The sequence below is a fragment of the Castor canadensis genome, chromosome 11, assembly GCF_047511655.1.
Source record: "Castor canadensis chromosome 11, mCasCan1.hap1v2, whole genome shotgun sequence".
Taxonomy (NCBI): Eukaryota; Metazoa; Chordata; class Mammalia; order Rodentia; family Castoridae; genus Castor; species Castor canadensis.
Window position 1 is genome coordinate 108,151,879 of NC_133396.1, and position 13,183 is coordinate 108,165,061.

General features: G+C 44.0%; 1 protein-coding gene across 1 annotated transcript; it reads right to left on the bottom strand.

The window, feature by feature from the left end:
• Window positions 1-789: 789 nt before the first annotated feature.
• On the bottom strand, window positions 790-3,734 carry Ivl (involucrin). Its single transcript, XM_020155330.2, has 2 exons — window positions 3,621-3,734; window positions 790-2,719 (listed from the first exon to the last, which is right to left on the bottom strand). The coding sequence occupies exon 2, from the start codon at window positions 2,694-2,696 to the stop codon at window positions 1,125-1,127; it is 1,572 nt and encodes a 523-aa protein (XP_020010919.2). The 5' UTR covers window positions 2,697-2,719; window positions 3,621-3,734; the 3' UTR covers window positions 790-1,124.
• Between the last annotated feature and the right edge of the window lie 9,449 nt (window positions 3,735-13,183).

The window sequence follows — 13,183 nt, forward strand, 5'->3', positions numbered from 1 at the left end:
GACAATCTGCCTAAGGTGATGTGGCTCGAGAGTTAAAGGCAGAGCTTGTCCCAGGAAGGAGACACACCATCACCAAGTTCTGATGTAATTGATAGTATTAATAGCTACAGAAGTATCAGGGAGCCAGGGTGCAGGAGGAAGGTAACAGATGCTTTCTTAGCATTTTATTTGTTGGTTTGGTGTCTACAGTTCCTGCTGGCTCAACCTTTACTTTGCTTAATGACACTGTCACTTTTCCATCAGACACCAGTCCTGGGAGTGTGTCCTCTCCCCACCTTGCTCAATCTTCCCCTTGTTTATTCTAAAGTCTTCTTCAGACTAGTAGGCAGTTCACTAGACTCTTGAAAATCTTAAGGAGAGAAAACCCAGGAAGGAGAACCTGGGGATGTTTCCAGGAAAGGAGCATTCAAGCCTCCTTGGCATATTCCCTGTCCCCTCCCCTATGGGAGGAGTTGAATGGAGATGGGAAGTGTGGGGCTGAGCTCTGGCTGGGATTGGGGTCTGCATGAATAGTACAAGACATTACTGTGCTGAGATGGATAGATTCTCCCCCACACCCACCCCCATCCTAAGTAACTGTTTCTGTCCTCATGAAAGTCAAGTATTGCTTTCAGGTTCAAATGTTTTTGTTTGGATTTTGTCTTCTTTTTCAGAAGTTGTAGAATATATTGGGTGGTTTGGGCAGTAGAATTAAAGAGGGGTCAAGATATTTGTCCTTCTTTGGGAACTGGCCAAAAGAATCAGCTGCAGCCATTGACCCATACAGTAAGAGATAAAGGATAAAAGACCAGTCTCAGAACTTCCAGAATTTATTATTATACTTTAGTAGGAATACTCACAGATTCAGCCATAATACTGGGGTGAAGTCAGAGTTGCTGTATTAACAACAGTCCCCTCAGGGTGGAGGATCTGATAGCTAGGGCTAGGATTGGGCTCCTGGGTGTGGGTGCTGGGTCATGACTTCTCTTTCCCAGCCTCATCAAAGAGATATGCAGACATATGCAGGTTCACATATGAATGGGCCACCAGGGGACCTGAGGACAATGGGGCCAGTGGCTCTTCCCTTGCATAGAATGGTCTGAGGGCATATAGAACACAGGGGGTGGCTACTTAAGTGTGGGCCATCACTGCACCTCCTTCTTCTGCTGCTTCCCTGCGGGGAGCAAGTCTTCTCCATTCAGTGGCTGGAGTAGCTGGTTCTCTTGGACCTGGCCAGGGGTTGGGGCAAGCACAGGTGTTTTCAGCTGCTTCTCCTGCTGCTCCAGGTGCTGCAGCAGCTGCTCCTTCTTCCTTTCCAGTTGCTCATCTTTCTTTACTAGCTCTTGATCCAGTTGCTTATCCAAGAGCTGTGTCTCCTGTTCCAGGTGCTCCTTTAGATATTGCTCCTTTTGTGCTTTCTCTTGCTCAAGCTGATGATCCACGTTTTGTGCTTCCTGCTGTTCTTCATGCAGTCGTGATTGCAGCTGTTGCTGCCCCAGGTTCAAGTCCTGCTCCTGCAGCTCCTGCTGCTGCTGCTGCTGCTGCTGTCCCAGATGCAGTTCTGGCTCCTTTGGCACCTCTTGCTGTAGCTGCCCCAGGTTCAGCTCCTGCTTCTGTGACTCCTGCTGTTGCTGCTGCTCCAGGTTCAAGTCCTGCTCCTGCAGCTCCTGCTGCTGCTGTCCCAGATGCAGTTCTGGCTCCTTTGGCACCTCTTGCTGTAGCTGCCCCAGGTTCAGCTCCTGCTTCTGTGACTCCTGCTGTTGCTGCTGCCCCAGGTTCAAGTCCTGCTCCTGCAGCTCCTGCTGCTGCTGTCCCAGATGCAGTTCTGGCTCCTTTGGCACCTCTTGCTGTAGCTGCCCCAGGTTCAGCTCCTGCTTCTGTGACTCCTGCTGCTGCTGCTGTCCCAGGCTCAGTTCCTCTTCCTGTGGCTTCTGCTGTTGCTTCTTGCCTAGATCCAGCTCCTGTTGCTGTGGCTTCTGTTGCTGCTGCTCTCCCACGCACGGGTCCTGCTCCTGTGGCTTCTGCTGCTTTCCCAGGCACGGGTCCTGCTCCTGTGGCTTCTGCTGCTGTCTCAGATGTTGTTCCGACTCCTGTGGCTTCTGCTGCTTCTGTCCCAGGTCCAGTTCTGGCTCCTGTGGATCCTGCTGCAGCTGTCGCAGGTGTTGTTTGGGCTCCTGTGGCTGCTGCTGCTGACCCAGGTGTGGCTTCTGTTCTTGTGGCTCCTGTTGTAGCTGTTCTACATGCAGGTCCCAGGGTTCCTGCTGCTGCTGACCCAGGTGCAGTTCTGCCTCCTGTGGCTCCTGCTGCTGCTGCTGACCCAGGTGTGGCTTCTCTTGTGCCTCCTGCTGTAGCTGTTTCACATGCATCTCCAGAGGTGTCTGCTGCTGCTGCTGACCCAGGTGCAATTCTGGGTCCTGTGGATCCTGCTGCTGCTGCTGACCCAGGTGCAGTTCCTGCTCCTGTGGCTCCTGCTGCAGTGGCAGCCGCTGCTCACACTCTTGCTCCGGCAGCCCATTCCCAGGGGTTGTGGGTTTCTTTTCATGTTTTGAAGGGCCCTCTACTGGGAGCTCAGAGGGTGCCTCTTGGCTTGGGGCAGGTGGTGTAGCTGGCTGCTTCACTTGCTCCTGCCTGAGATGGGCTGGAGGAGAAGCAGTCTTAGGGGATTCCTGAATGACAACAGGAAGGTCAGTCACTGGCAACATGTGTTGGTTAGACATCTTGGAAGCTGTTGTAGATCAACCTGAAAAATAGAAGGGTAGAGGATAGGCTGAAGGTAGAGGAAGTAGATGAACCCCTGGAAATCTTCCCAGTCTGTCAGCAGCCCTTCTCTTGGGTGGGACACTTTCCCACTCCCTGCAGGCTGTCATTCCTGGAAGCAGCAGAGAGTGAAAGGTGGAAAAATAGGGGAAGGGAAAGGCTCTCCTGGGAACAAGGAGACACCCAGACAAAATCCAACAAACAGACCTCTTTCTAGAGCCATTCTGCATAGGTGAGCTGGGTGCCATTTAAGCTTTTGCTTTTGTCTAGTCATTGTCTGTAGCCTAATCTAAGACCTCTTCCAACTGAGAAGAGATGAGTTTTGAGATTATATCACAGAAGGAGGGAAGACCCTAGGAAAAGAAAGGTCTCTTAGAGGACCCATGATTCCTGAAGAACCTGGGTTGAAGGGGAATCAAGAGGTCATGGCACCCAAACTGGAGTCACCTAACACATTCTCAGTCTAAATCTCCTACTGAAATGTGTTTCTGAGCAAGTCACTTAGCACCTCCGGGCCTCAGACTGGCCTATTTGGCTCCAGAGGGCATTTCTTTCCTGACCCTCTTAACTTTATTTGCAGTCCTAGTGCCTAGGGTGGGAATTGAGGAAAGCTAGAATATTGTTGAGAGTTGGAGCTTGTTATTTCAAGTCTTGTACTTCTAAGTTAGATTTTCCTACCCCTGTTCCACTTGGGTTTCTCCAAATTCAAATTTCTACAACCTATTTTCCTCCACACAGTGGCCTGAGCCTCCCAGAAGGCAAGGAAGTCCAGCTGAAGCCAACTCTAGAACAATACCCACATCCACCCAGGCTGGCCACCCTAGCCATAACCTGGCCTGTTGGAGGTCCCCAGTCTCAACCTGTTCCAAGCAGCTGACACTCACCAGATTCACAGTAGAGACTGAGGCAGAGGTTTCTGGTGGAGTGCTAAGCTATGCAGGGGCCAAAACACCTTTTATACAGTTCCTGCCTAACCTCCTTTCCAGGTTGGAGATGATGGACTGGTTTCACCACTCTGTTGGTCAATTTTCTCCAGCTCCTTTCTGACTCACCACAGGTATCTTAAGTAGCAAACCCTCAGGGCCCCTTTTTCTAGCTCCAGCCTGACCACAGGACTCTGAGAGCCCAGCTGCTCCTGTGATGCCCATTTGACCTGCGCATAGGGGAGGTGACAGAGGAGAAGAAGGTATCCTATTGTTTTGTGATCTCAGCCAAACTTATGACCTGAATTTCAACAGGTTCATCCTCATTATTAGGTCAGGGATTCATCTTCAGAGGCACGAAATGAAAAGTTTCATGTCTTTCTTGGATATGCAGTACAGGGTCTTTGGCCTGAAAACAGGAAGAGTCACTTCTGAAGGGATGAGATTTGGGACATTCCCTTGAGCTATGAGTCCATCCTTGCTCAGAATATATCTATAACTCCATTCTGTGGAGATGTAAACTCTGTATTTAGGCTAACTAGAGGCAAATAGAAAGATCCTATACCCTCCCCCTGCTGTGTGCTTGAAGCTAGTCCCAATTCCCAAGACTATACTTACAGAAGTTCCCAAAAATGCTATGCACATAAACACTCCAAAGCTTCAACTACTCTGAGCAAAGAAACAGAATAGAAGAGAAGCAATGTATAATATAAACATTGCTATTCATGATGATGAAACAAGTGCTTTCTATAATTATTTTTGAAAATACACAACAGAATAAAGATCAGAATTAAAATGTCCATTGACTTCTGTACACATTCTCTAAAATTAGCATAAGAAATCTGTCAAAGTGGGGATTTGAGCATGTTTCTCTTTGATACCAGGATGACCCAACATGCTTATAAAAATAATCCAAATTCATGGCCATGGTCTAAAAGGCCCTGGGTTACTAGATTCTGCCTTTTTCTGGGACCTTGACTCATGACATTCTATCCATGATATGTAGACTTCTGCCTCAATGAGGATTCTCAGGTTCTAGGACAAGTTCAGAGGTCCTCACATTAGGGATGGACACCTGCTCTCTGTCTGCCAGTGCACATCTCCATAAGGCCCTAGTTCTTATGTGCCTTTAAGCTTCAGCATAAATGTTAGAGTCTGCCTCAGACTGAGCATTTTCTGGAGCAGAAAAATGAGAACCAACCAAGCATCCTCACATGGGCACCAAAGCCCTTATGCTCTGTGGTTGAACTCACATGGGAGGCATCTGCCTTTCCTGAGCCCGTGACAGTCAGTGCTAGGGCAGCAGACCCTGCTCAAAGAAGTTACACCGGTCTTATGGGTTTCCAGAGGCCCAATATCTGCCAGATCTGCCTCCCGCCCTCTGATTCACAGTATAATGAGAGCTTTGAGAAGCCGGTGTGTGTGAACATTTGACCATTGGGCAAAGCTGGGGCGTGGGAAGGTGTGTAGAGGATAGAGCTGTGTGTGTGAGTGTGTGTGTGTGTGTGCAGGAGAGGAACTGGAGCAACCTTAGTCTTCTAGGGCTCAAATGCCTCATATTCTGCCCCTAGGTTACGTCATTTAGGTACCAGGAATGGATATATACAGGGCAGAGTCTCTTAATGCAGTGTGAATGACTTCAAATGTCATTGACCTCATGGCCCACTTGATGAGTCCAAATAACTGTCAAGCCTCCACCCAGTATAATGAGGGTGAGCTCATACACCATGACACAGGGAGAGGCCTTGACCCAGCTTTGCCCCAGCCCAATGGAGCAGTGGTTATTTCTCTTCCAGAGGTAGAAACTGGCTAGTTTTTCTCTCTCTTTAGAAGGCAACCAATTGAAGTGTTGTTAGTCATGGGGGTGGGGGATGGAGAAGGGATTGGTCGTGGAAATTCACTGCCCTGGGGGGAGACACGTTGAGGACAGTTCTTAGCAGGTTGTTAATATGGCATGATGGCAGATGGTCCTGGGAGGGTGACTTAGGCCAGGAGGTCTCATGTTCCCAGTTTGGGTAGGCATGCCCTGACTCTTTTCCTAGTGTGGCAATGCCCCCATGCTCTGAGGCCACTGAGCTCCTTTCCTTCTCCATGGGCCTCTTCCACTTCCCAGAGCACTGTCTCCTATATCATTCCTTAGTCTGCAACCTGCACCATTTACCTCCTCACACACTTGAATCCTCCTTGTCTTCCTTCATTGCCTGCTGAACCTGACCTTGGCCTTCACTTTCTTTTTGTGCCCTTCTGCTGCTCAGAGAGAATAAAGCAGGAGGAGAGATGAGAACAAGTATGTACCCAGAGAGCTGATTCTTTCTCTCTGGACTTCTGGGTGGACCTGTATCATCTGACCTTCTTTCCTCTCTTACATCTTAAGGCTGCCCCACCTTAGTCTGCTGAATTGCTGATTCTCACTTTCAGTGTCCAAAGCAGGCCCTTTCTCCTGTATCTGGCAGTTGTGAAAAGAAAGTTACAGGTTTGTTCTGGATGACAGTAAGAGGAGCAAAGGCATGAATGGATCTCAAAAGGGCAGAAAAGAAGGTTCTAAGTGCTCCTTTCTCAAGCTAAAATGAGTGCCCTTCCTCTTGAGCCCATTGCTGGAAAAATCACACTCTCTGTAGTTGATTATCTATACCAGAAGACAACAGAATGTCTGAGATAGAGGGATTCTTGGAGAATGCATGAGACATGCCTCATACTGTGCATATGTATAGGAGCTTCTTTATCTATATATCTAATTATTACTAATAATGATAGTGATTTTTAATTCAGAATAGGCAAATTCATAAAACCAGGAAGCAGATTGGTGGTTGCCAAGTTCAGGGAAAGAACAATGAAGAGTAACTGCCTAATGGATATGGCATTTCTTTTTGGGGTAATAAAAGTTTTATAGAGCTAGATATGGCTGGTGGTTGTACACTATGTGAATGCACCAAATATAATAGAATTATTTCTTTAAAATGGTTAATTTAAAAAGAAATAATACCCTTGACTAAAAGTAAGTTGCAAAGTAATTAATGTTTACTGATTGATGCATTCGGTCAACCAACATTGAGCATCTACTATGTGCAAAGTACTAAAGATAGGGCAGTGGATACAAAACACATTTCCTGTCTTTAAGAAGTTTAGTGTTTCAGCTTCTTAACATAGCCTAGTTCTCTCCATCAGGGTTCTTTTTCTCTTTTGACAAATAAGGACTGAAGTCTGGAAGAGGACATGAGCTGACTCTCATTCAGCCCCAAAACCCTTGAGATGACCCTCATTGGTACTGGGAATAGAGAGCTTCACTCCCAAGTAGGTCTGGAGAATTATTGTTCAGGGGTTAACCTGAAGTTAGAATGAGACAGTCCTGGATTTAAGTACCACCTACACATCTCACAATTTGGATGAGACACTTCATCTTTATTACTCCCTGTTTCTTTGTAAACAGAGAATACAAACACCTCCTTAGATTTCTATGAGGACTTGGTGAGGTAATATGTGTGCTTAGCACATAGTTTGTAGTCAGGAAATTGGGTGTTTTATTGTTGGAAGCCAAGTAAATATTTATTGACATAATGCAGTGTGTTACCTGCCTAAAGGTAGATTTTTAAGGATGCAAGATCTTCAAAGATCTTCAGCTTCAACTTTCTCCTTTTGCCAGTGAAAACTGTGAGGACTCAAAGTTGCACAGCGTATGGGAGCAGAGCCTTCCATTTGTTGTTCTTTTTAGTCTTTTCTAACTCCATCTGTTCTTTGTATTTGTCACAGAGCCATATGAGTGCACTAGGCCTCCATATGAGTTGGTGAGATGCAGAGTAGGCATTGTACCTGTAACCCTCATCCCAAACACACACACTCATTTACACTCCTCTCAGCAAATTAGGTTGCTGTGTTAACAGTCAGGTTGAGTGCAGGCCCCTGGATCCCACATGGGCTAGGCTGCTGGGAGGGTCCCCGGCTATCCTCCCAGAATGACAAGGAGATATAACCTCTGGATCCAGTTTTAGAATGGGCCCCCTGCTTCTGTTATCAGAGAACTCCTGGTCTGAAGAAGAACAGGTACAGAAACTGAAAGCAGGGTGCAAGTCAATACTATGCTAATTGAGCACCCTAATTAGACCTTGCATGGATGCAGGTGTGAAATGAAACAGAACTGGAAAAGTCTTCCTGTGGGTAAAGCAAAGCAAGCAAACCTTCTAATCCAGCTAGTTACTAGACACTGTGCTATCCACCCCTCATACGTTATCTCATTTTAATCCTTTACACATTACAGAGGAGGAGTTGGGTCTCAGCAGCACAGTTGCTGGCCAGTGGCCCCACAGCTAGGAAATGGATCAAGCTCCAGTCTCTGTTCCTGAGCCACCATCTTTACCTCTGAGAGAGCATCTGTCCACTGAATATGATAGATACTGAAGCCCTGCTGTGTTCCAGAAAGCGCCTAGGACTGCTATAGAGGAAAACAGGAGGTTTTAAGTCATATGACAGGCAAGCTGGAAACTGCCAGAACAGCTGAAAAGTTATTTTCCTGCCAATCAGGTTTTACTAGAAAGCCTGCTCAGGGTGGAGTAGACAGGAAAGGGAGAGAGAGTTCAGAGTGCTATGAGGGGAGAAGGATGAGCCTAAGCTTCCTCTCATAGGCAAGTGCTTGCTTGCTCAGCTCTAGCCTCACCCTTCCTCTCCCCCACACTAGCTCCTACAGCACTTCTGCAGGGAACCTCAGGCCTAGTCACCCCTGAATCACCTAGTGGTTCCAAGTCAGAGTGCTAGTGCTGGGGGATTGCAAGGTCACCAAGCCAACCCTCAGTTTATAAGAATGGCCCAGGGACACTGGGAGGCAAAGCAGGTATGGGCCAGCACTAGGTCTCCTGTTTTTGCCTTCACTTCCCTCTTTGTCCTTGTGCATACCATTCTCTGTGCTGGAAATGCTTTGCCCATCTTCTGCTCTAGTGATTGATTTCATTTTGTTTAACTGCTATTTATTGAGAGCTTTCTATGTGCCTGTATCCTAGAACCCAGGGCTATAGTGTTGAATAAAACAGGGAAATATTCCTGCCCTGCAAAAGTTTTCATTCCAGTGTGAGAGATAGACAACAAGTCAAAAATAATAAATAAACAAAAAGAAAACAAAATACATACTTGAAGTACAAAGCATGTTACATTTTAAGAAATCCTATGTAGAAAAGTATGGCATGAAAAAGTGGAGGAAGGCAATGTCATTTATTTACAATAGACTAGTCAGGAGAAGCTTCATAGCAAGAACCTGAAGAAAACAAGGCGGTCAGAGGCCAGGATAAATGGAGGAGACAATAGCAGGGCTGACATCCCTGACGTAAGAATGTTCTGGAACCACCAAGGAGGCTTGTTTGGCTGGGGATGTGTGAACAAGACAAGGTTGGAGGAGTGAGTGGAGGCTGGTAGTGGGAAGAAATCATGTAGCAACTTTGGGTTTTACAGTGAATGAGACGAGAAGCTACAGAGCAGTGGTATCCTTCTGGCAAGGGTTGAAACAAGTAGAACTGAAAGAGGCAAATGTAGGAATTTAGCAATGGCTCAGAGTGATAGCTATAGAAGCAGGGAGAAGTCATCAGACTACAGGTAAATTTTGATAATAGAACAATAAGATTTACTAATAGATTAGGTATAAGTGGGGAGCCAAAAATGACTCAAACATTTTTTTCTTCAATGACCGTAAGGATGGAGGCGCCATTAGCAGAGATGAGGAAGACTACAGAGGGGTTGGTTTCACGAGCAAGTTCATCCCTGAGCTCTGGGATATCTCAAGTTTGAGATGCCCATTAGACATCCAAGTAGAGCTGAAAAGTAGGTAATTAGAGATGAATCCTGAGTTCAGAAAAAGGTTCATGATGTAGACACACATTTTGAAGGCATGAGCATGTAAATTATATTTGAAATCATGAGCCAGAATGAAATCATTAAGGGAATGAATTATGGACAGAAAAGAAATGAGACTCAAAGGCTATCCCCCTGAAACATTCCAATCTTAAGTGGTCAGGGAGATGTGAAGGAACAAGTCAAGAAAACTGAGACAGGGCAGGCAGTGGGTTATAAGCACTGTAGGAGAATGGGATATCCTAGAAGAAAAATAGAGACACAATCAAAAAGGAGGGATGAATAGGTGGGGCAAATGCTATAAACATATATGGAATCTAGAAAATCAAATTTATAGATGCAAAAAGTTGAACAGTGGTGACTAGGACTGGGAATAGGAGAGATGAGGAGATGTTGATAACATAGTAGGAAATTTCAATTATGAGTAAGTTCTGAGTAGTTAAGGTACAGTATTGGTGGTAATAGATATGTTAATTTGAGGGTGATAATCATTGCACAATGTGTGCATGTATCAAATCATCACATTGTATACTTTCCAATATATACAAACTGAATTTGCCAATTAAATATTTTTCAATAGATAAGATTAAGAATGTCAATTTGATTGGAAAACATGGAGGCCACTGGTGACCCAGACAAATGCAGTGTAAGGCAGTGGTAAGGACAAAAGCCAGACTGGTGTGGATTCAAGAACAAATGTACAGGGAGGGCTGGGAACAGCAGGGATAGACCTCGTTTGCTAAGAACTTTATTGTTAAGAGAAGCAGTAAATGTATGACTGATGACTCTCTTTCTCCAGATTCTTCTAAACTATGTTCATTATTCTACTCCACTAGGAACTCATCACTGACAGACTGAGCCCATGATCCTGGACTGCTTTACAGCCCCTGCCCATTTGAATCCCATCTCCCCACTTCTCTACTACCTGTGGTCAGTTTGGATCCAGTGTTAGGATTTTTCCACTTGTTCTCAGATCCTGGAGAACTCGTCTGCAAATATTCGCATGATTTCCTTCTTCACATCATTCATATCTCTATCCAAAATGCCACTGCTCTGAGAAGGCTCCTCCAGCCCACTCCATCTAAAACAGGTCTCTTGCTCCATGACACTTGTTATCTCAACACAGGACTTGTCAATATTTGCTATTTGAACTTAAATCATTTACTGTGTATTTGCTTCTCCAGAGTAAGTTCATGAGGGTGAGGCTTTTGTTGTAAGTCTTCTCAACTTCTCCATTGCCTAGAACTCTACTTGACAGTCTCTCCAACACAAGTCATATGTCAAATTCCTAAATACGCACTGAAGAAATGAGCCTACTCTTGTTAAAATGATGCATTTTCCCACTAATAATTTTAACTTCTAGTATGTAGTCACCATTTTTTCTTTTTTTGGAGGTTGTAGGGTTTGAACTCAAGACCTGTACTTGCTAGGAAGGTGTTCTACCACTCGAGCCATACCTCTAGTCCTTTTTTCCTCAAGTTATTTTTACTTTTGAGACAGGATCTCACATTTAAGCCTGGGCCATGGTCCTCCTATTTATGTTTCCCATATTGTTTTAAGGGAGCTGGGTAGAAACCATGCCCAGTTTTTTATTGGTTTAGATGGAGTCTTCAAAACATTTTGCCTGGGCTGGACGTGAACCCTGATCTTCCTCATCTCTGCCTTCCAAGTAGCTAGGATTACTGGCATGAGCCACAGCTTCCCATTCTAGTCACCATTTCTGATGACAGAAAACAATATGTTCAACTCCTGCCCTGATAACTCAGTAAACTCTGGCTTAACCTCAAGAAATGGAGGATCGATCTTTTCCCTACTCTTTGTTCTCTTACCACTGAGTGTTATTTAAGACTGCTTGGTGAAAAGCATAATCTTTTATGTCTCTGCAATAAATCCCCAAAACCTACTTAGAATCCTTTGTTCTGAGGACTCAGCTCTGGACACTCCCATGAGTAGTGTGGGCTGCTGACCTCAAAGAGATGGCTCCTAAGGAAGCTTTATGTGAAGAAAGACATAATGACAGTGTTCCCAATTCATCCCCCGTACACAAACTCTCCAATTTTTGCAGTGCTTATCATATAAATATAAATATCCCTTCCTTCCCCTCAATAGCTCAAAACTTCAAGAACAAAGAGAGGGCCTCATTTTTCCTTCTGCATCTGCCATGACACTTGGTTGATGGCTATTCTGTGGTGGAAGTTTTCTCCTTGGCTCCCTTCCCCCGGCCCTGGCACCATCAGAAATTATGACTACCCCCTACCATGCCTCCAAGCAATAGATTGATCCAACTGATTATGGGGCCAAAGAGAAATGGGAGTTAGAGATAAAGTAAGGACAGGTAGCCCTGGCCTTTCTCCCAGTCCTGGATGAGCAAGGCAGACTCTCCTGAGGAGTCTGTGCTATGCTCATCTTTAAGAGGAAAACAGAGGTGGAAGAGGACAGGAACTGCAGCCAGGAGACTGCAGTGTGAAAGGAGTATCACTAGATTGAAGGGTTCCAACCTTCTGGGTTTAATTTGATGTAATCCCAGCACTAATGTCCTTCATTAACATAGAGGCAAAATTTCTTAGCAAAATTATAACATATCAAAAAAGTAAATACAATCTGATCATATAGGGTTTATGTAAGGAATGCAAGGTAACTTACTATATTAATAGATAAAAGTGAGCTATGATCATCTCAATAGATAACAGAAAACGCATTTCTCAAAATTTAATATCCATTTCTGTTAAAAATTCTCAAAAAAGTAAGAAGAGAAGGAAGAGCCTCAAATGGTAGAAAAAAAGAGAAATAAGACATTCAAATTGGCAAGAAAGAAGTAAAAATGTGCTTAGGTGGAATGTAGAAAATCCTATAGAATTTTTTTATATGAAAGCTATAAAGATTAATATATATATATACATAAGATTAATATAGAAAAATACTTTTAGCTCTATATAGTAACTGAATAATCAGAAACAAAAATTTAAAACTATCATTCATAGTATGATTAAAGTATATAAAATGCCCAGGGAAAAATCAACCAAATATGTACAAAATACATTCACTTCAAAACAATACATTTTTTTAAGTTAAAGACTTAAATAGCAGTATTCCATTTTCATGGCTCAAAAGACTCAATATTGTAAAGATATCTGTGCCTACTTTCCAGAAAAATTTAATGTATACACTTAATTAAATTCCAGTCAAAATCCCAGAATTTTTTGTAGAAATTTGCAAGTTTATTCTAAAATTCACATAGAAGTTCAAAGAACTTAGAACAGCTAAAGCAACTTTGAACAATAACAAAATTACAAGACTTACTTCAGCTGTCTTCAGACTTACTCTAATGTTACAATAAAGAAGACACTAGTGTCCAGGTAGGCAAACTGAATAACATAGCAAAGACAAATGCAAACTAATACAACCAGTTGTTTTTGGCAAAAGTGCAAGAATAGTTCAGTAAGAAAGAATAATCTAGTACAAACAATGCTAGAACAGTTAATGTCTATATCTTCCCTCTTCCCCAAACAAACAAATAATAAACCTTCGTCCATATCTTTCACCATACACAAAAATATTTTTAAAAAACACATGAAAAAATCTTTGTGCCTTATAATTAGGCAAAGATTCCTTAACTATAATGCGAAAAAGTAGGATCCATGAAAAAAAATTGGACCTTATCAAACTTAAGAACTTCTGGTATTTGAGAAAAAGCG

Bases quoted from the DNA above. Each gene is read 5' to 3' on its own strand.
- Ivl (XM_020155330.2), bottom strand. From the start codon at position 2,696: ATGTCTAACCAACACATGTTGCCAGTGACTGACCTTCCTGTTGTCATT.